Source organism: Saccopteryx bilineata, chromosome 4 (assembly GCF_036850765.1).
Source record: "Saccopteryx bilineata isolate mSacBil1 chromosome 4, mSacBil1_pri_phased_curated, whole genome shotgun sequence".
Classification (NCBI taxonomy): Eukaryota; Metazoa; Chordata; class Mammalia; order Chiroptera; family Emballonuridae; genus Saccopteryx; species Saccopteryx bilineata.
Window position 1 is genome coordinate 173,852,675 of NC_089493.1, and position 24,149 is coordinate 173,876,823.

The 24,149-nt window shown below is 40.2% G+C and overlaps 1 protein-coding gene across 3 annotated transcripts in view; it reads right to left on the reverse strand.

Moving 5' to 3' along the window:
- Nucleotides 1–24,149, reverse strand: part of HTR4 (5-hydroxytryptamine receptor 4) — a 165,014-nt gene that overhangs the window by 128,069 nt on the left and 12,796 nt on the right. For all 3 annotated transcript variants that reach the window (XM_066272938.1, XM_066272939.1, XM_066272940.1), the window contains exon 2: nucleotides 5,819–5,891. In XM_066272938.1, the coding sequence (XP_066129035.1) occupies nucleotides 5,819–5,844 (26 nt within the window). In that variant the 5' untranslated portion in view covers nucleotides 5,845–5,891. The remainder of the gene's footprint in view (nucleotides 1–5,818; nucleotides 5,892–24,149) is intronic.

Below are 24,149 nucleotides of genomic sequence, written 5' to 3' on the forward strand. Positions count from 1 at the left end.
TCTGTCCTTCCTTCTTTAAAGTGGCTTATGAAACTAATCAATACAAGATATTGTTAAGAAAGCAAAAGAAAGAAGATAAAGTAACAAAAGGAGTTGGAAAAATAAAAATAGAGGCAGGTCAGAACCATTGTGGGTGCCTGGAGATCTTTTACACATGCTGGTGGTAATTATAAATTTGGCTCTAAGTTTCCCAGAAACCCTAGAGAGAGGAAGAAAATACTACTGTTTATGTGATTTGTCATTCCTATGTTTCATTTGGTTTTGTAAATGAGACACATTAATGAGAAAGTACAATAGTTATTCTGTAGAGGAGAAAGAGAATCTTAATCCAAGGTGTTCTTATTAAAGAGATGCAGAACAAGCCCTGGCCGGGTAGCTTAGGTGCTTACAGTATTGTCCTGATATGCCAAGGTTGCAGGTTTGATTCCCAGTCAGGGCACATACAAACAGCAACCAATGAATGCATAAATAAGTGGAATCAATATTACTCTCTCTCTCCTTTCCTCTCTCTCTAAAATCAATTAATAAACAAATTTTTCTTTTTTTATTTTATTTTGTTTTTGTTTTTGTTTTTATTTCTGAAGCTGGAAACGGGGAGAGACAGTCAGACAGACTCCCCGCATGCGCCCGACCCGGATCCACCCGGCACGCCCACCAGGGGCTACGCTCTGCCCACCAGGGGGCGATGCTCTGCCCCTCCGGGGCGTCACTCTGCTGCGACCAGAGCCACTCTAGCACCTGGGGCAGAAGCCAAGGAGCCATCCCCAGTGCCCGGGCCATCCTTGCTCCAATGGAGCCTTGGCTGCGAGAGGGGAAGAGAGAGACAGAGAGGAAGGGGGGGAGTAGAGAAGCAAATGGGCACTTCTCCTATATGCCCTGGCCGAGAATCGAACCCGGGTCCCCCGCACGCCAGGCCGACACTCTACCGCTGAGCCAACCAGCCAGGGCCCAAATTTTTCAAAAAAGGGCAGCAGGAAAGTATAGAAAGCCCATGGAGAAGGAGATGCATGGAGGGCAGGAAGAAGCCACCGGTAAAAAGAATCAAGATATAAAATAAACTTCTTCTCCACTCTGTGTCTGGAGCTATTATCCTGAGATATCTTCAAAGAAAGAGCCTGTATATGTTTGAACTTTCCTCTACTTACTTATCTCCTATCTGAACCCTATACTTTCTGGAAATAGAAATTGATGAAAAAAATTCTTAAAAAGATCAGGAAGATCTGGATTCCCTTTAAGGATCATGCTTACGCCGAGGAAAACCACCCATCGGTGGAAAGAATCCGATCTCTAACCGAAACAAAACAAAAAGCAAGCATGGGCTATCTCTGACTTTAGGCAAGAAGCTGGAGTCAGTAGCGTCTAGGTCTTAGGGACAGCACTGGAGGAAGGTATCACCAGGCTTATTGCCCCAATGCAGGCTGATCATGTCCTACATGAAGTTTCTGGCTGAAAAGTCACCAAAGGCACCATTTCCATTTTCCTTTCTTCAACTCTTCAGAAAAAAAAAAAAATGCAGCTGTCTCCTCCAGAGCCCCAACAAGAAGCAAACAGACCATAAAAACGACATCAGGTGGGTGTCAGATTGGCTGCAAAGAGCCTCTGGCTGACTGCTAAGTTTGTGAGACACTATTTACCGAAGGAGAAGACTCGTTGGAACTTGCCTCTCTAACCAGAGCCTGATTATTCACTGGCGGCTTTTCATCCTGAGTCAGTCCATCCTACACATCTACCTCTCTCTACAATGGGTGCCCTTCAGGGAAAATGCTAGTAACGCTTGTCATAATTCTAAAATCAAGCCCTAGTTTGTTTGTTTTTTAGTCCTACCTTATAGTTCACAGAGAATACAGCTCATGGTATATCTCAATATTAGGGTTCTTTTGTGATTGTATTAAATTCTGTTTGTGTGATTGTCTTCTACCTAGACCATGGGATCCTTAACAGACACTTAGGTGAACTCTTCCTCATGCATAGTTTAGGTGCTTCCTGAATGCATAACAAATATGGAGCAACACTGTTGAAACACCATAGATAAATCCAACTGCTGTAAAACAAATGAAATTGGACACTGGTCATATATTGGTTACCAAGCCTCTATTCCCCCTTCTTCAAAAGCATCAATATCTTGGCCCTGGCTGTTTTGCTCAGTGGTAGAACATTGGCCCACTGTGTCAAAGTCCCAGGTTCAATTCCCGGCCAGGAGACACAGGAGAAATGCCCATCTGCTTCCCCACCCTTCCCCCTTCCTTTCTCTCTCTCTCTCTCTTCCCCTCTCACAGCCAAGGCTCCATTGAAGCAAAGTTGGCCCTGGCGCTGAGGATGGCTACATGACCTCCACCTCAGGTGCTAGAATGGCTCCAGTTGCAACAGGGGAACACCCTAGAGGGGCTGAGCATTGCCCCCTGGTGGGCATGCCGGGTGGATCCTGTTTGGGCGCATGCTAGACTCTCCTCCCCCCAGCTTTTCACTTCAGAAAAATAGAAAAAAAAAGCATTAATATCTTTGGGGGACTTAACTTTCCTCCATTGTTGGTTATCTTCCTGAGTGCTGACTTCCATTATAAAAGCTGGATAGCAAGTAGTCACATGACTTGGCTTGGCCAATCAGATATCATCCCCAGGACTCTGACTCTGGAGCAGCATATAGAAAGAGGAAATGCTTGGTCATTACCCACCATGAAGAAATGTACTGACCACTTCTTCATGTGGCTGGCCATTGTTCCACTTCCTACCTCATGAGAAATCCCAAAGTTCTTGTTTATTTGCAAGCCTGTCCTCCAGCATTTTCTCCTTAATTCTTTTAGCCTATATCTTGCAGTGTTTTGAAAATTACTTTTGAATATGTTAGCAAGTTAGTTTCTGATGCTCATAGCCAAGAACACTGATAGATATATAATAATAAAGATCAAACTGAACAAACTCAATTCAATGAAACCAAACAAACAAACAAAAAAGAAGTGACTGGGATAGCCTGACAAAATATGTAAAGGCTAAACATTTTATTTAGCTCTAAATGTCAACTAGGACCCATCTGTCTCCTGAAAACTGAGGATAATTGGCTGGAGTCTTTCAATTCTACAGCCCATCAAAATCCTAAACTTTTGCTCAGATTTCTGAATTTCTCTGGGCATTTGTCTGGTCTTCTGCCATCCTGTGCCTTTTGGGTACCCATTCTCTCTTCCAAATCACTTTTACCCAGAGAGACATGTCAACCATCTCGCCAGTACATGCTCACACACGTATACATATACACATAAAATATTTGTAGTATATATAGTAGGAGACAGTATGGTTATATGACGTTGTGCAGGTTACTTAAACTCTTTGTTCCTTGGTTACCACACATTGTAAAATGGATGTAATAATGGCACGTGCCTCATAGGATTGTTTTACAAATTAAACGGGATAACGCATGTTAAGTTTATAGCTCATGATGCCCTCACACATAGTAAACATTCAACACTCAATTCCTAGCCAAGCTGGAAGGTTTTATAGAAGGAGCTGGATCCTGGGGGAGGTCAGCATCACCAAACACATTTAAAACAAACCAACAAATAAAGATACGCAACCTGACTACTCTCAAAGGCCCTTCCAACCACCATGACACCGGATAGCTCACCCGTTTCCCAGCACAACCCGCACTCTCCTCTGAATCTTGACTCTTCTCCAACCTTCTCTTTCCTCTGCTCCCTCACTCATTTTCCTATCTTGAAAGCATGTTAAAAAATTCCTCTTTGGTGCCAGGGATTTAGGCCCTGAGCTTTTGCTTTATATAGACACTTTACCAAGTGAAGACATCTCTAATTTCTACTCTTAAAGTAATAAAAAATGACCCATCTGGTTATACCTAGAATATCACCTCCTAGACCTTGGTCATTTACACACTACCCTTGTGATTATTTTTTTCACACTCATTTGTTAATGCATATTTAAAAATTACGTACCATTTTCTTTAAATACATTCATTTTCAAATTCAAATAAATGTATTTTAAAGGGAAACTTCATATCCCTACTATAAGTGTGCAAAATAGTATTATTCATCACAATGAGGTTACCTTAAAATAAATATTTATTTTAAAATACAAAGATGTTCACATACCACTTAAAATCATTAGGTATTACTAGAGATCCACACATCACAATTCAGTAAATCAATCCCTTCTTTCTCAGAAAACAGTGCCTAAAATACATCCTTTATCATAGACGCCCTCAGAGGCTGGACCGAGGGAGGAATGAGTGGAAAGTCTGTGGCATTTGCCTGTTACTAATATTGTGGGTAGAGAGGGGGAGTGGGCGAGGATGAGCACATGTTGATGGGATCAGGCTAGAAATCTGACAGAAAGGATGGTCCAGAGACAAAATTCTGGGGAGTTTTTTTAATTTTATTATCCTCTTGCATCCTGAGTGATACACAGCACCCGAGGCTAATGTTCACTTAATTGAATTGGATCCTACCATTAGAATCCAATGCTGCTATAAATAACTGTTGAAAAAGCGACACATGTTAGGGATTGCACTATCTGAATTACCCAAACAAAGAAGTACATTTTAAATAATCGACGCAGTATGATACAGCGTCTTAAAACTTAAAACACTGTCGTAACTAATCACCATCAATATTGCTCACTTTGAGCCCTTCGATGAAAATAAAATCGAGATTCTCTGGATTCCACTCTGCTTTCTCTGGACAAATAATGTCATAAACTTTTAGAGGAAATTAAACACATCGTACCAACCTAAAAAGTCTGCATGACAGTCCTAAGACTCAGCACCAAATCGTTGTGTTGAGTAGATAATAAAGCCCACGATGTTTCTGTTGAGAATGTAAAATGTTTTACTGCTAAAGAGCCAGAGCTTCTTTGCACATCAAGGTGTAATAGAACTCAACCTCATTTAAAATATATGGAGTAACATCAATGACTAGCTGATCAACAATGCCTTTACTAAATACCCATCATGCACCAGGAATGATGAGTGAGACACATTCTACCCTTAAGGAATTTCCAGGTTCAGTACATCTTTGGAACCCCAGTCACATTACACTGGAGCTTCTGTCAAGACATTTGACAACTCCCTTTTGTCACAGCGTTCTACTACATGAAACACAGAGGCACAGTGTCCCTGATGTATACCCAAAACGTGCTTCTCTACCAGTCTCCAGTGAAAGAAATACTATCTTGCAATAACTCTAGGAATGCATTTTTTAGAAAGTTTTACAGACAGCTATTGGTGTCTCCAGCTAGTCCTCAAGCTCAAAAGCCAATCCATAACACTTAAGCCTTATTGAATAAATTTTCTTGCACCATTTGGTTGTGCCACTAAATTGAGGCAAGCCTTTAAAGAAATAACTTCCCCAGGGTCTCCCTATTATTTTATCTCCAAGGGCAGCAGGAAAAAAACCAAAAAGCATTTAGCTTTACAGAACTCACCAAAACAACAAGCCAGCAAACTAGAACCTGCTATGAACAGCTTTTTAATGTGTATTCAAAGTTTAGCTGTCTAGATGGATGTTCTTAAGCTATTTTTACATCATTTAAATATACCTTCTTTCTTCCCATTACAGAGATGAAGGTCTCATTTTATATAACATATTTCTTCTGGGAAGACTTCTGGTACAGTATAGGCTTCTAGGAACATTTAGCTATATTTATTTAACATTTAAGAAGTAAAAAAAAAAAAACCCCAAATAATCAAACAGAACCACACTCACGGTTTTATATGAAATGTTAAAGAAAATCCACATCCATTAGCTTGATTATAGAGGTCTCATAGTTCAAATGACCCTCATTTATAGCACAATATATACAGAAATGCCACATACCTCACATCAGCATCAAGTTCGTCCATTACAGGAAATAGGCATGGGTGAGTTGGATTTCAGTACCCACAGGGTCCTGTAATGTGGGCGAAAATAAGAAGTCAGACTATCAGGTAATGTAGGAAAAGAAAAGCCCTGTTATAGGGAAAAAAAGAGAGAGCCAAATAGTCATTGCTTTCTATTTATTGACTTTTGTAGATTATCTGTAAATTATTTAACAAACAATACTACAGTAAAAAGCTATTGGCCTATTGAGGTATGATCCCACTGTTGCAAAAAGTTTTTTTATATATTTTACTAATCTCCTAGAGATTAGAACATGCAGGTACTTCTTTTTACGCTGTGTTCATCAGTTTGTTATTTTTTCGTTCTTCCCAGAAAGAGCTTATTTACACGATCTGCATTAGGGCACTAACGAGTGAAAACAGGTAACTGTATTGTTATGACTAAAATAATGCTTTGCCAAAAATGGTCTGTCACTGTTTCCTATAATGATTTTCAGACTTTTAAAAAAAACTTTATGAGGGTGGGTAATCATGTATCGCTTTGAGAATCTAGTACACACATACTCACTGTCTGGGGGGAGCCCTGATTTCCTGAGGGCCATGCATGAACCCCAGGCTAAGAACTCCCGCTCGAAGGAGAGTTAACTTTCAAACTCTCAAAAGTTCGTCGAGCCCAGCCTCTCAGAAGACCTCATCCCCTTTAACAGATGGACACACATTGGGATTCAATTCACTGGTTCTAAATTGACTGTCCAGTTTTATTTTTCAGAAGAATTCCTGTTTTTTTCAACACGTTTGTTCCACAACATGATGCATCAAAGAACGCAGGGGCGGAGCCTGGTCTGTTGCTTTTGGGGTTGCCCTGAGCAAGTGCCTCTCTCACTCTGAGCTTCATCTCCCACTTCTCAGAAAAAGAAAGAAGTGCAAGAGATGATCTCTGGATTCACTTCCAGCTCTGATATACTCTAATTCCATCTGCTGGTTTTCTAATCAAATCTAACCAAGATGAAACTATAAATCTGTTTATCTACATAACAGAACCATGAAACTCAGCCTGGGCCCTGGGATGCTTGGGTCAGGGGGTGGATCAAAACACACATGCCTGGCAGCCGAGAAGAGAATGGCAGGCCGGAGTTGGAAAGAATGGAGATCTCATTGGGTTTTAGAGCGCTTGTCCTTTGGAGCCTCTAAGATTAACAAGGCTCCTGCGGGCATTTTTGGAACTGGGGAAGGTGTGAAGAAGGCTCAGCCTTCAGGTCTCTGAACCTTGACTCTGACCTCCAGCAAAGTAGCTCTGTCCACTTCTATCTCTTTTATGTTCGAATTTGGGATAATCTTTTATTTGAAATACTTAAGTAGGTGACGTCACGGAAATGGCGCCGTGAGAAGCGCGTCCGACAGCTCTCCCCTAAATCACAACAAATTTATCAACTAGAAACAGAAAAATTTATCCTCGGAGCATTCCGGAGTTCCACACAAACTGAAAGCAAAAGGACTGTTATCACTTGAATCTGAGAGACGAGGGTGTGGAGGAAGTTACCGCAGCGACGCTCATTCAAGCCGCCAGGGAGTGCGCCCGCGTGCTATCAATAAGACCACCCTCAGATGCCGATAAGAAAGAGGAAATCGAATATTATGGATACAAAAGAAAGAGAGGTAACACAAATAGATGTGGAAAAATCTATGGAGAAAAGACTTAACATATTGGAAGCCTTGGAGCTAAATGACAGAGAATTTAAACTAGAAATCTTAAAAATACTCAGAGATATACAAGAAAACACAGAAAGGCAATATAGGGAGATCAGAAAACAACTCAATGAACACAAAGAATATATTACCAAGGAAATTGAAACTATAAAAACAAATCAAACAGAAATGAAAAACTCAATTCACGAGCTGAAAAACGAGGTAACAAGCTTAGCTAACAGAACAGCCCAGATTGAAGATAGGATTAGTGAAATAGAAGACAAACAACTTGAGGCACAACAGAGAGAAGAAGAAAGAGACTCAAAAATAATAAAAAACGAGAAAGCCCTACAGGAATTGTCTGACTCCATCAGAAAGAATAACATAAGAATAATAGGTATATCAGAGGGAGAAGAGAAAGAAAATGGAATGGAGAATATACTCAAACAAATAATAGACGAGAACTTCCCAAGCCTGTGGAAGGAACTAAAGCCTCAAATTCAAGAAGCAAACAGAACACCAAGTTTTCTTAACCCCAACAAACCCACTCCAAGGCACATCATAATAAAGGTGACACAAACCAATGACAAAGAAAAAATTCTCAAGGCAGCCAGGGAAAAGAAGAATACAACATATAAAGGAAGGCCTATTAGATTATCATCAGATTTCTCAGCAGAAACTCTACAAGCTAGAAGAGAGTGGACCCCAATATTTAAAGCCCTGAAAGAGAGGAACTTTCAGCCAAGAATACTATACCCATCAAAGCTATCCTTCAAGTATGAAGGAGATATAAAAACATTCACAAATACAGAAAAGATGAGAGAATTTATCAACAGAAAGCCCCCACTCCAGGAAATACTAAGGGGGGTTTTCCAACCAGATTCAAAGAACAAAAGAAAACAACACCACAAGTAACAGCTCCACCAAGAACACAATAAAACCAAACTTAAACTGTGACAACAAAGGAAAAAAAGGGGGGAGAGGATGGAGATTAACAGTAGCAAAGGATGATGAAGTGCAGAAATACTTATAAGATAGGGTACTACAATGAATATGGTAGGTACCCTTTTCATTACTTAATGGTAACCACCCTTAAAAAAACCACCACAAAAACACTTGACTTAAAAAAGGTAGCAACAGAGGAAAGAAGTATGGAACACAAACAAACAAAAACAAATGATAGAAAAACAAAAGAGAAGAATCAAACTAGATACAAAACTAACAGAAAGCAATTTATAAAATGGCAGTAGGGAACCCACAAGTGTCAATAATTACACTAAATGTAAATGGATTAAACTTACCAATAAAAAGACACAGAGTAGCAGAATGGATTAAAAAAGAAAATCCAACTATATGCTGCCTACAAGAAACACATCTAAGCAACAAGGATAAAAACAAATTCAAAGTGAAAGGCTGGAAAACAATACTCCAAGCAAACAACACCCAAAAAAAAGCAGGTGTAGCAATACTCATATCTAATAATGCTGACTACAAGACAGAAAAAGTACTCAGAGACAAAAATGGTCATTTCATAATGATTAAGGGGAAGTTGAATCAAGAAGACATAACAATCCTTAATATATATGCACCAAACCAAGGAGCACCAAAATATATAAGACAGCTACTTATTGACCTTAAAACAAAAACTAACAAAAATACAATCATACTTGGAGACCTCAATACACCGCTGACGGCTCTAGATCGGTCATCCAAACAGAGAATCAATAAAGATATAGTGGCCTTAAACGAAATACTAGAACACCTGGATATGATAGACATCTACAGGACACTTCATCCCAAAGCGACAGAGTATACATTTTTCTCTAGTGTACATGGAACATTCTCAAGAATTGACCATATGTTGGGCCACAAAGACAATATCAGCAAATTTAGAAAAATTGAAATTGTACCAAGCATATTTTCTGATCATAAAGCCCTGAAACTAGAATTCAACTGCAAAAAAGAGGGGGAAAAACCCACAAAAATGTGGAAACTAAACAACATACTTCTAAAAAATGAATGGGTCAAAGAAGAAATAAGTGCAGAGATCAAAAGATATATACAAACAAATGAAAATGAAAATACGACATATCAGAATCTCTGGGATGCAGCAAAAGCAGTAATAAGAGGAAAGTTCATATCACTTCAGGCCTATATGAACAAACAAGAGAGAGCCGAAGTAAACCACTTAACTTCACACCTTAAGGAACTAGAAAAAGAAGAACAAAGACAACCCAAAACCAGCCGAAGAAAGGAGATAATAAAAATCAGAGCAGAAATAAATGAAATAGAGAACAGAAAAACTATAGAAAAAATCAATAAAACAAGGAGCTGGTTCTTTGAAAAGATCAACAAAATTGACAAACCCTTGGCAAGACTCACCAAGGAAAAAAGACACAGGACTCAAATAAATAAAATCCAAAATGAAAGAGGAGAGATCACCACAGACATCATAGAAATACAAAGAATTATTGTAGAATACTATGAAAAATTATATGCCACCAAATACAACAACCTAGAAGAAATGGATAAATTCCTAGAACAATACAACCTTCCTAGACTGAGTCATGAAGAAGCAGAAAGCCTAAACAGACCAATCAGCAGGGAGGAAATAGAAAAAACTATTAAAAATCTCCCCAAAAATAAAAGTCCAGGCCCAGACGGTTATACTAGTGAATTCTATCAAACATTCAAAGAAGACTTGGTTCCTATTCTACTCAAAGTCTTCCAAAAAATTGAAGAAGAAGCAATACTTCCAAACACATTTTATGAGGCCAACATAACCCTCATACCAAAACCTGGCAAGGATGGCACAAAGAAAGAAAACTACAGACCAATATCTCTAATGAATACAGATGCTAAAATACTAAACAAAATACTGGCAAACCGAATACAACAACATATTAAAAAAATAATACATCATGATCAAGTGGGATTCATCCCAGAATCTCAAGGATGGTTCAACATACGCAAAACGGTTAACGTAATACACCATATCAACAAAACAAAGAACAAAAACCACATGATCTTATCAATAGATGCAGAAAAGGCTTTTGATAAAATACAACACAATTTTATGTTTAAGACTCTCAACAAAATGGGTATAGAAGGAAAATATCTCAACATGATAAAGGCCATATATGATAAACCATCAGCCAACATCCTATTAAATGGCATAAAACTGAGGACTTTCTACCTTAAATCAGGAACAAGACAGGGTTGTCCACTCTCTCCACTCTTATTCAACGTGGTGCTAGAAGTTCTGGCCAGAGCAATCAGACAAGACAAAGAAATAAAAGGCATCCATATCGGAAAAGAAGAAGTAAAGCTATCACTTTTTGCTGATGATATGATCCTATACATCGAAAACCCGAAGGACTCCACATAAAGATTATTAGAAACAATAAACCAATACAGTAAGGTCGCAGGATACAAAATTAACATACAAAAGTCCATAGCCTTTCTATATGCCAACAATGAAATATTAGAAAACGAACTCAAAAAAATAATCCCCTTCACAATTGCAACAAAAAAAATAAAATACCTAGGAATAAACATAACAAAGAACGTAAAGGACCTATATAATGAAAATTACAAAGCATTGTTAAGGGAAATCGAAAAAGATACAATGAGATGGAAAAATATTCCTTGTTCTTGGATAGGAAGAATAAATATAATCAAAATGGCCATATTACCCAAAGCAATATACAAATTTAATGCAATTCCCATCAAAATCCCTATGAGATTTTTTAAAGAAATGGAACAAAAAATCATCAGATTTATATGGAACTATAAAAAACCCCGAATAGCCAAAACAATCCTAAGGAAAAAGAATGAAGCTGGGGGCATTACAATACCTGACTTTAAACTATATTATAGGGCCACGATAATTAAAACAGCATGGTATTGGCAGAAAAATAGACACTCAGACCAATGGAACAGAATAGAAAGCCCAGAAATAAAACCACATATATATGGTCAAATAACCTTTGATAATGGGGCCAACAACACACAATGGAGAAAAGAAAGCCTCTTCAACAAATGGTGTTGGGAAAACTGGAAAGCCACATGCAAAAGAATGAAACTCGACTACAGCCTGTCCCCGTGTACTAAAATTAATTCAAAATGGATCAAAGACCTAAATATAAGACCTGAAACAATAAAGTACATAGAAGAAGACATAGGTACTAAAATCATGGACCTGGGTTTTAAAGAACATTTTATGAACTTGACTCCAATGGCAAGAGAAGTGAAGGCAAAGATAAATGAATGGGACTACATCAGAATTAAAAGTTTTTGCTCAGCAAGAGAAACTGATATCAAAATAAACAGACAGCCAACTATATGGGAACTGATATTTTCAAACGACAGCTCAGATAAGGGCCTAATATCCAAAATTTACAAAGAACTCATAAAACTCAACAACAAACAAACAAGCAATCCAATAAAAAAATGGGAAGAGGACATGAACAGACACTTCTCCCAGGAAGAGATACAAATGGCCAACAGATATATGAAAAGATGCTCAGCTTCATTAGTTATTAGAGAAATGCAAATCAAAACTACAATGAGATACCACCTCACCCCTGTTAGATTAGCTATTATCAACAAGACGGGTAATAGCAAATGTTGGAGAGGCTGTGGAGAAAAAGGAACCCTCATTCACTGTTGGTGGGACTGTAAAGTAGTACAACCATTATGGAGGAAAGTATGGTGGTTCCTCAAAAAACTGCAAATAGAACTACCTTATGACCCAGCAATCCCTCTACTGGGTATATACCCCAAAACCTCAGAAACATTGATACGTGGAGACACATGTAGCCCCATGTTCATTGCAGCACTGTTCACAGTGGCCAAGACATGGAAACAACCAAAAAGCCCTTCAATAGAAGACTGGATAAAGAAGATGTGGCACATATACACTATGGAATACTACTCAGCCATAAGAAATGATGACATCAGATCATTTACAGCAAAATGGTGGGATCTTGATAACATTATAAGGAGTGAAATAAGCAAAGCAGAAAAAAACAAGAACTACATGATTCCATACATTGGTGGAACATAAAAATGAGACTAAGAGACATGGACAAGAGTGTGGTGGTTACCAAGGGTGGGGGGGGAGGGAGGACATGGGAGGGAGGGAGGGAGAGTTAGGGGGAGGGGGAGGGGCACAGAGAACTAGATAGAGGGTGACGGAGGACAATCTGACTTTGGGCGAGGGGTTTGCAACATAATTTGATGACAAAATAACCTAGACATGTTTTCTTTGAATATATGTACCCTGATTTATTAATGTCATCCCATTACCATTAATAAAAATTTATAAAAAAAAAAAAAAAAGAAATACTTAAGTACAAAGCCCTAACAACTGAAGTGACAAGGCTCCATCCTCTCTCCTCCTCTAAAATCATTCCTGAAGTAATCTCAACCATTTCCACGACTTAAAATGACCCCTATTCACTGAAGGTCCCAAAAGGATAGCTCTAGCTGAGGCCTTTCCCAGACTCGTATATAGTCTACCTGACATTACACTTGAATCATTAAACAGCATTTCCAACTGAACTCTTCATTTCCCACTCCCAACACGAATACCTCCTCCTCCTCTAGTGCTCCCCATGTCCGTAAAGAGTTTCACCGTCTACCTTGTTACTGAGACCTAACTAACTCTTTTTCTCCTACAACCAAACTAGCAGCAGGCTCTTTCTCTCTACTTTAAAAACAATTCTTTAATCTGATTTTTTCTCATTACCTCCAGTACCAGCACCCTGGCCCAAGCAAGTGACCATCTCCTTCCCCAGGACACCGTCACACCCTCCTAACTGGTCCTTTGTTTCACTGTCATCTCTTCCCCACACAGTAGCCAGAATTGTATTTTTAAAATGTAAGTCAGCTCATTTCTTGCTTGCAGAAAATGCTAGTAGCTTCTTGTCACACTTAGAATAAAATCCAAACTGATATCATGGCCAACCAGACCTGACATGACCTGACCCCAGCTCCTCTCCAATCTCAACTTTAGCAACATGGCAAACCCCTCTCTACCCTTGAGCCCCAGGGCTTTGCTACTATCCTTGACCATAAAGGTAGGCTCTCACCTCAGGGCTTTGCACTTACTGTTCCTTCTCCCTAGAATGTTACTAGGTACATCACCCCCTCAGGCCCTTGGGGACACAGCTCAATGTTACTTCCCGTCAAAGTCTTCTTTGATCATCTAAGTAAAAATTCAGACCTCGTTTTCTATAAGTTTCTATCCTCTTTAGTTATTTGACCTTACATTACATATGCTCCATTGTCCCTGTATTAGGGATCTGTCTCCCTCACTAAAATATAAGTTCTCAAGAGTGCATCATTATATCTTGATCACTATTATATATATATATATATCCTCAACATCTAGAAAAATGTCTGATATAGTCCCTTCATAAATATTTTTTGAATCATCTAAATAGTTAATTCATTTTTCTAATCAAGGGATGGAGATTTGAGAATCTGTGACTTCCTCCCTGGAGGTAATTCATGAACCATCCCAGAGTACAATGCTGTAATTTTTAAAAGTAGCCAACACCATTTCATTTTATTAAGTTACCCTTTCCTAAGTGTTAACAAGTGCCAAACACTCCCTTTTCCTCCTCTTCCAACCTCTGAGTTTTTATCTCTATCCTTAAATGAAGAGACGAAAGGCCAAAGAGGTTAATTGACTTGCCAAAGTCTCACAGCTCGCCCTTGACCAAACTGGGAATAGAATCCAGGGCTGTGAATTCCAAAACTCAGGCCCCGTCTTGCATAATTCTTTTCATCATATCACACTTCCTCCCACTAGAGCAAGGGAATCTCCCTATGAAAGTGGACATCGGCTATAGTTTTCAGCTGATCGATTTCCTGTTTCTCAGAAACCAGTGGCTTGATTCTCTTTTGTAGACCCACCCCTCCCTTGCTTCAATCCCTAGCTCCAGTGATGAGCTCATGACTAGAATTGGCCAATCAGAACAGTCCACTATCCGGCCACAACTAATTAGCTCATCAGCTAAACTAGTGAAAGCCAGACCTAGGATGTTTGGTAGGAAGAGTCTCTCTTCCCGCTGGGGTTGCTAAACTGAGAGACTTTCAGTTTGAAGTTATTGGTGACCATCATTGCCACTTTGTGGGGCGATCCTGGGAATGAAGCCAACTCAAAGGAAATCAGAGTTCTAATACGAAGAATACCCATGTCTTGATGACATATCTGAGGCTTAAGATTCAGCAGTGTCTTAAGACAGTTTTACACTTGAATGAACCAACAAATTTCTTTTTTCCCTCCGTAACCAGTTTGACTTGGATTCCAGTCATTACCTGCAACCAAAAGAATCCAATGTAGTATGTTAGAAAATCAATATTGTCTTTGTATACAAATTGGAAGGGGAAAAATTGGAACCAAGGAAAACCAGTTAAAAGCTAAAGTTCATCTCACTGAAACTGCATTCGAAAATGTTACAACATGGGGAAAACCTTGTATATTCATGGTGTGGAAATTAGTAAAGGATACCTCGACTAAAACTAGTGTCAGGAAGACCTATAGAGGGCCCTCTCATGCGTTACTTCAAATAGAAGAGATTACCTTGAATCTCCAACAGGAAGATGTATTTACTCTAGTATTCCTTCAAGAAGAAAGATTTTTTTTCTTGCCCAGCAACAAGCCCAGTCAATGGAAAACACTCCAGCTCAGCCAATGAAAAGTTGTCATCACCTGTAACTCTTACTTTCCTCCAATAAACTTTTATTTTTCTTTTACTAATAGTTTCTTTGTCCCACCCTCCTTTCTTTAAAAGCTTTCCATTTTGTGTTCCTCTCTGCTTGCTAGAGGAGATGCTGCCCAATTCAAAGTCATTTAATAACACCAGTTAGATCATCAGATTTGCTCAGTTGAATTTAGTTTTTAATAATCGCAATACATATTGTTATATTTTGCTCATCTAAACCCAATGAGCAAATTTAAAATGATTACCATTTAGCAAGCCAATGAGAAGCATGCATTTTGTCAGGGAGGAAGAAACAGTAAAACCAGATAAGTTGGTGATTAGTACCTCTCTGGATCTGATTAATTGCTCACCACGCACTATTTTCTGCTGTGTTCACCAGAGATAACTAATACGAGCCACCATTACAGGGACACCTTTTGTTAGGAAGACTGCATAGAGTGAGAGGGCTTTGCAAGGAACCAATGCTTTTATCATGTGTCCTTATATTTCTAGCTCCTTAATGAAACACTACCTGGTTAATTAAATCAACACCTATGCTCAGGTCCCTTCTAAAAGTTGTCAATTTGGAATTCAATTAAACTCTGTGTGTGTGTGTGTGTGTGTGTGTGTGTGTGTGTGTGTGTGTGTGTATATATATATATATATATATATATATATATATATATATATATATAAAATAGCCATGCTGTACCCAACGACCTGGTCTAACGATCAAGGAATGACTTCAGAGATACAGTCCTAGGTAATAACCAGAAAAAGAACAAGGCAAGTCCTGGGAAAGGAGTGGAGGAAAGAGTCAAATAAACCCTTCTACTATGTGAAGTACAAGTGAAGGTCTCAGTATCTTTCAAGGCTAGGACAAGCTCAAACTACTGAAATTATTCAAAAGTAGTAACGTGGCCTGACCTGTGGTGGCGCAGTGGCTAAAGCATCGGCCTGGAATGCTGAGGTTGCCGGTTCAAAACCCCAGGCTTAACCTGTCAAGGCACAGATGGGAGTTGGTGCTTTCTGTTCCTTCCCCTTTCTCTCCCTCTCTCTCTGTCTCCTCTCTCTAAAATGAATAAATAAAAAATATTTTTAAAAATTAAAAAAAAATACACATTAAAAAAAATGTAGTAACGCTACAGCAAAAAACAACTCTATGGGATTCCCTGAAGTTTCTTCTCCATGATGAATACATTCAGACTCAGATCTTTTCTTAAAAACGAGGAGAAAAAAAAGCCACCCAATGCTTCCTGCATCTCTTAGTTTTCTGGCTTCTTCATCTAAAGGGCAAACCCAAAAGGTGAGTGCACCCCATCTTTCCCCTTGTCCTTTGATTCCGAATACTCTGGAAGACGGCTGGGGAACAATGGTTAATGGTTAACAGAAGGTGTGTAGCCGCATCTCTATTACAAGAAGTGTGAGCACGGGACTCACCAGTAAATAGTCCCCACCTATTGGAGTCAAATAACCATGTAGTTTGGTACAGGGCCAACACCTGCCAACCTGGAGCTGTGTCACAACCTCTGGTTTGCTTTGCAAGCCTTTGTTTCTTTTCCTTTGGTTTTGGTTGCATGGGTTGACAGTCATGCATAACTGTGCATGGATTGACCACGTTTCTTTAGAGAGTATGCCTCCATGGGTTAAATTTCTACATCAAAAGGCATATTTTAATATCTTTGTTTTGGACAAGTGTCAGGAATAAGTAAAACATTATTTATCTAGATTGTCACATTGATGGTGGAAGCCTGAGACAGAGAAGCACTGGACCAGGAGTTACTGGGACTGGGCCCGCAGCCCCCCTCTGCTGTTAGCTCACTGGTCCCATTCTTGAGCAATAATTTCCCTTAACCTTTTGGGTTCTTGGTTAAGACCCTCGCCCACACCCAATAACAAAAGACTCATAAACAGGAGAAAGACAAATTAAGTTTCACATTGCGTATACCTCCTATATACACAAAAGAGACTCAGATCCTCAGTAATATACAAATAGCTCTCCTAAATGGCCCAAGTCACCACCCTAAATAGCATCTCCAGCTAAAGACAAAAGAAAATGTTGGGGGTAGAGGACAGTTATGGGAGGTTACCAAGAAAAACAAGGTAGGCAAAGGTAAACTCCTTATGCAAATTAAGTCCTTACCTTCTTCACTGATAAGAGTTTCCAGATATTTAGAGTCATCCTTGTCTTCATGGTACCAAGAGGGAAACACCCTTACACCTGGAGATTTCCCTTATAAACGTGAATGTTTCTTACAAAGGGTAAACTTCTCAGTTTTCAGAGCTTTTTCTTTGTCTGCTGTTTCTTAAAAATAATCAGCCTAAAATAACCCTTATGCTAGAGTGGCAAATTCTGCTCTCTCTCACAAGTCTGTTCACCAATCTGGGTCTCAACTTCCCCAGCTAGAGAATAGACTAGGCGCCCTGGCGGGTTGGCTCAGCGGTAGAGCGTCAGCCTGGCGTGTGGGGGACCCGGGTTTGATTCCCGGCCAGGGCACATAGGAGAAGCGCCCATCTGCTTCTCCACCCCTCCCCCTCTCCTTCCTCTCTGTCTCTCTCTTCCCCTCCCACAGCCAAGGCTCCATTGGAGCAAAGATGGCCCGGGCGCTGGGGATGGCTCCTTGGCCTCTGCCCCAGGCGCTAGAGTGGCTCTGGTCGTGGCAGAGGGACGCCCCAGAGGGGCAGAGCATCGCCCCCTGGTGGGCAGAGCGTCGCCCCTGGTGGGCGTGCCGGGTGGATCCTGGTCGGGAGCATGCGGGAGTCTGTCTGACTGTCTCTCCCCATTTCCAGCTTCAGAAAAATACAAAATAAATAAATAAATAAATAAATAAATAAATAAATAGAATAAACTAGGCTACAAGGTGGTGTCCAGGGTGAGCAAAGGGAGAAATTTCAATTACAACTTCGTATAAGTTAAAGGAAATTTCAAAGAGGTGAGTTTCTCATCATTGGAGGCCTTTAGGTAGCTGCAAAAGAATGCCTATCTAAATGAGAACTGGGAGTTTGGTGACTGCTGGTATTTCTTCCAATGTTAAAATTGTAGGACTGTGGTAGTCCATGTTATTTCTGCCTCTTATATTTAAACAAAAAACAAATGCTTGAAATCATTTTCCAATTTTAAAACAGGATTCAGGCTCAATTTACCTATAGTGTTTCAAACAGGCAAGATCGCAAACATTCCTGAACAGGTGAGACAAAACTAAGAGCCGTGTAATGTGTAATCAAGGAAGGCCAGATAGTTGATAAGAGTTCAAATGCTTCTTGCAGGCCTCATTACCTCATCGATCTAACCCACCATTTGCCATATGCACGAAAACACACAGTCTCACCAGGATCAAACACACAAGCGTCCCCGTGGTGATCACGATTTCCTCGTAAACTTCAGTGAAAACAACTCTGGGGTCCTCTGAACAATTACAACTGTGAGAATTCTCACTTCACTAAGTGGAAGGGGGAAAAAATGTCTCCTCTTGGTTATTTACTTGAACTTTGTTTGCTGGGAAGGTTTTGGCAATTGTAGGATGCTGGCTCAGCAATCTTTTTGTTGTTACTTCTGTGAAAATGACACAGAAGGAGCCATTTCAAAAAGGACTCAGAGCTACCACTCCAGAGGAACTTCCTGTGCGGCTCGCTCCTTGAACCTTTAGACTGTAGACCAAAAAGGGTTTCTAGGAAAAGTGACCTCACAGGGTGATCTGACCATAAATTCCTAACGAGGCAGGTCATCGTGGTGGGTAAGTCACACCCCAGGCCTATAACTTCTTTAGGGGAAAGGCTTATCTTTGCTGTAAGGCAGCCCTGTCCATTGTTTCTGGGTATCTAGGTTAACACACCTTTGAAATGCCTCTTTTCAGACCCCTCTGAGGTAAAACCACCCTCAAAAGAGCACTAAATCCTGTGAACTACCCACTGGCCCAATCCCTTCCACCTTCATGTTCTCTCTCTCTCTCTTTTTTATGTGCCCTACTCAATTATAAATGCATAATGGAACTGCAAACTGGCTTTCTAAGAGGTATTTTTTCAGTCTGCTGAGATCTTGTTTCCAGACACAGCCTTTGTTTAGCATAAATCAATTTTTATAAAAATTCTTTATTGGTGTTGACATTCTTTTCAAAAAAATTTTTCCATTGATTTGAAAGAGAGAGAGGAAGTGAGATATAGAGTAAAAGAGGAAGGATGAGAGAAGCATCAATTCGCTGTTTCACTTAGTTGTTCTATTTAACTGTGCACAGACTGATCTCTTCTCATATATGCCCTGACCAGGCATCAAACCTACAACTTCAGTGCACCAGAGGACGCTTTATCCACTGAGCCATCCAGTCAGAGCAAGTGTGGACATTCTTACCTCAACAAGACTATTTGAACTGTGTTAGACCTTTGGACTGGGCCAAACCAACATTGTTTTACAATTTTTTATAAAGCCATCATGAAAGTGGACATACTGACCGGAAGGACTGATAATTATAGATTCTTAATCTAAAGGAGAACCAGTAACCAATTATGCATAGCCAATAATCATAGCTCAGCTAATCAGCACTTATTGGAATTCTTTTTTAATTTTAGAGAGAAGAAGGAAGAGAGCAGGAGAGAGACAGGAACATCTATCTCAGGGGTCTCAAACTCGCGGCCCGCCGAACAATTTTGTGCAGCCCGCAGACTAATCCACAAAGTTCAAAATATTTTGGATAAAATTAAGTAAGCCTAGGGGTCTACTTGTATTTTTCATTTCTCTAGCATCCTAGCTAGATATTAGCTTAGTTAACAGCAGTTGTGATGCGAACTACAGTTTCTGGTCGTTTTGTGACACTGAGTAAACTGCATGTACGATTGTGCTTGTTGTACTGATTTTTTTTTTGTTTTCAACTGCAGTGAGAAAAGTGTTGCGTAACAGTTGCCTTTTGTAGACCTAGTGCGGCCCGCCGAACGGCTGTGATCTTGCTCTGTGGCCCACATGCTGAGTTGAGTTTGAGACCCCTGATCTATCTGTTCCTCTATGTGCCCTGACCAGGGATTGAACCAGCAACCTCTGTGCTTTGGAATAATGCTGTAACCAACTGAGCTATCTGGCCGGGCTGGAATTCTTATTAATGTAATTATCCCTTTCTTTTGCTCATAAAACGCCTACTTTCACTCTGTCATTGGGACACTATTTGGGTTTCTGCAGAATCTGTGCTCCCTGAGTTGCAATTCTCTGATCCCGAATAAAAGTTTGTTGCTTCTCATTTCAGTTTTTTAATTTTAAGGTAGTACTTTCATCAGTTGATACATACTCTTTAAAAGAATTTCTCTCTGGCCTGACCAGGCGGTGGCGCAGTGGATAGAGCGTCGGACTGGGATGTGGAAGTACCCAGGTTCGAGACTCCGAGGTCGCGCGCGGGCTCATCTGGCTTGAGCAAAGAGCTCGCCAGCTTGGACCCAAGGTCGCTGGCTCCAGCAAGGGGTTACTCGGTCTGCTGAAGGCCCACGGTCAAGGCACATGTGAGAAAGCAATCAATGAACAACTAGGAAGTCGCAATGCGCAACGAGAAACTGATGATTGATGCTTCTCATCTCTCTCTGTTCCTGTCTGTCCCTGTCTATCTCTGCCTCTGTAAAAAAAAAAAAAAAAAAATTAAAGAATTGTTTAAAAAAAAAAAAAAAGAATTTCTCTCTGTAAATTAGTTCTGAAAAAACTCATATTATTTTTTTTCTTATCTAGACATCTAAATGGTCGTGTACAAGTGAAAAGGTGTGTATGTCATTAAAAAAAAAAGTCTGTGTTCCAGGAACTGGACCTTCATTTGCAAGTGTCTCTTTCTAGAGCCGGTAGTCAAAATGCCAGTCTTATTAAATCATGTAAGAAGATTTAGTCCTAAATTAAAAGCTTCTAGCCTTTTTATTTCCATAACTAGAAATCCATATAGATGCCAATTCAGTTACACGTAAGGGACCACCAGGTTGGTAAGTACAATTAGGATGCAAAGTAGTTAACTTTTTTTCAAAATAACTAAGAAAAAAAAGAAGACTCAAGAGGTAGTTATGTATATATTGACTTTTCTGATCACTTGACCAATGTCTTATTGTAAATTTGGCAACAGGTTCTATGAAGAACGAGACACAGTACACGATCAGTGAGTATCTGTCTAACGACAGGCATGACACGATATGAAAGTTCTACTTGGTAATTAGAGAAAGAATTAGCCTTGTTTTTGTGTCTCCAAAGGAGAGATGAGTGTCTCAAGAGTTTGAGACTCGCTATGAAGTAGACTGTCCAACAGCAAAGCTGTCCAATTATTGACCCGTGTGACTTGGCAAGCAACAAGGTCCGCCTCAGTGGGAGGCTCAAACAGAAGCCTGGAAACCATCGGTCAGTCACGTTTGAGGGCAGGAAGCAAGTATTAGAGGATTCCGAGTTCTGATGAAATCCAGGAATGCAATGAAAGTAAAACTAAATAAGAGGCTATTCATTGGAAAGCAGAGGTTCTCAAGTTTAAGCAAACAGAAGAATCCCTCCTGGGCTTGTTAAAACACAATGGTGGGGTCCCACCCCATGTTTCGGATTCAGTGGGCTTAGAGATGTGAATGTGCATTTTAACAAGTTCCCAGGTATTGCTGATGCGGCGGGTCTGGGGATCACTCTTGAAGGTAAAATGTCAGTCTCCCAAGGGTAGTTCTCCTGTCTCTGGAGAAAGGAAATGCTATTAGGCAGCAGGTGGATGGAGCAGTAAGTGCAATTGGTTCTTATGGTGAAAATGTGTTCTCTTCTCACTTTCTATTTTAATCACAGTTATTTACAATGAAGAAAAGGACTCGCATAGGTGTTAGCTTATCTTTGAATCCTTCCTGATATCTGCTAATCTCTCTTTGCTAATAAAGAACAGGGCTCACGCCCACAATCTTTTGTGAGAAACACTACTGTCTAACTGAGGTCTCCCCAAGAAGCAGATCTTGGGGTGAGGATTACATAAACGTTTACAGTTTACCTGGCAAAAAAATAACGATGCAAGGAAGGGAATGAAAGGCAGCCAATAAGGGATGTGTTATTATTAAAGCCACTTAAGTGTAATCCCACAAGAAAGCTCTGAGAAACCATGTAAAACATATGCCTCAGAATTATCCTGGACAACTGGGGAGGAAGCTAGGGTATTGCTATTCCCACAACCATCGTTTATGGGTTACGGGCTGTCCACAGCAGAACACAGATTCCCAGTCACCTCCAGCTAATTGCATTTGTGGGCAAAGTCGATTCCAGCAAACTGAGGGCAGTGCTCCAAAACGGGTGCAGGTTCAGCATCAGAAGCCAGAATGTTATACACAGAAATGACACGGGGATCTATGGGAAAACGGGAGAAGCAGGGACAGTATCTGCTCCAACTATTTAGCTAAAATCTGAGACATTGCGCTGTGTGTGCTGCATCTGTTTGTACAGTTAGCTTCTATTTCTTATAATAGGTACTGGTTTCCACTTCCATTACTGTGTCTTTGTAAAATAAAACTTGTAGAAGGAAAACTAATTAATACAAAGAAAAGTGCTGTGTAGATAAACGCTCTCGATGGCACAAGACGGCATGACAAGGATCACAAAGGAAGTGCTCAGATGATTGAAGTTTGGGAAACACTGGCATGGTGGTTTAAAGCAGAGGTTGAGATCATTTCCTGCAAAAGGCCAGATAGGAAATATTTTAGGCTTTTCGGAGCATAGGGACACTACTGCAGCTACTCCAATCTGCTGTTGCCGTGAGCAAACAGCCACGGACAATACGCAAATGAATGAGCATGGCCATTTTCTAATAAAACGTACTCATGGACAACGGATTTGAATTTTGTATAATTTTCATGTGTCACAGAATATTATTCTCCTTTTGATCTTTTTTTTCAACAATGAAAATATGTAAAAACTTAACTCACAAGCCACAGAATATCAGGCATCCGGTCAGAAAGTTTGCCACCCTTTGATTCAAAGCACAGCCTTGGAATCAGTCCCTGCTCTATCAATTACCAGTATGCCTTTGGACAAGTTACTTACTTTTGCTGGCCTCAGTGATCTCATCTGTGTAACAGGATAAGCGTGATACTAACCTCACAAGGTTGTTGCAAAAAAAAAAAAAAATCAATGAAAGTGAATTTACAATATTGGCTAGCTACTATGACAAGACAAGATGGTCTCCTACTTGGAGTGCCGCTGACATTGGCGGCTAGATGTTTGCTGCTCTGCTTCTCCCCAAAGGCAGCTAGGCACCTGGGGGCTGATGTCCCCTGTTTAGGGATGTGGTTACAGAAATGATTCCTCTTCTCTATAGAATAGGCCCCTGCAGGCTGAGCCCGAGAATGCCCAAAGGGTTGTGTCGATTTCACAGGCCTGGAATTGGGGGTAGTTCTAACCAAAATTTGTATTCCAACTAAATTGTCTGCAAAGTTTGTCATTTAAACCTCACAGAACTCTGCTACAGACAGCAGTTCTCAAACATTGGCATACCTAAAAATCACCTGCAAAACTGCGGATTGGGGTGCCTCACTCAAAGCCCCGCGGGGTCAGTAGGTCCAGCAATCTGCCTTTTAACAAGTAAATGTCCCAGTGATCGTGGTAGAAATGATTTGTGGAGCGCAGTTTGGGAAACACCGCAGGGATGGATGGCAATCCCCCCAAGTAGACACATCCCTGTGAAATCCTCTTTAATAGTTTTTCCACGTCCGGTTAAATGCTCCATCAGCCGGAAGACCTGGATTACCGTCTTTGCTGTGCGTGCTGGGGGAACAGTCTCTGAGAGTGTTTTATCTCTCCTGTCCTCACTTTTTTATTTCTTCTGAGCCTCCTGGATTAGAAACCAGTTTATATAGAGCTCTCTACTTCAGATATCATGGGCTGATTATCATATCCAATTAAGCATCCGAGCACAATCTCACCGGACCTGGGTTATTTACAGTTTAGATGGAAATGCCTGAGCAGAC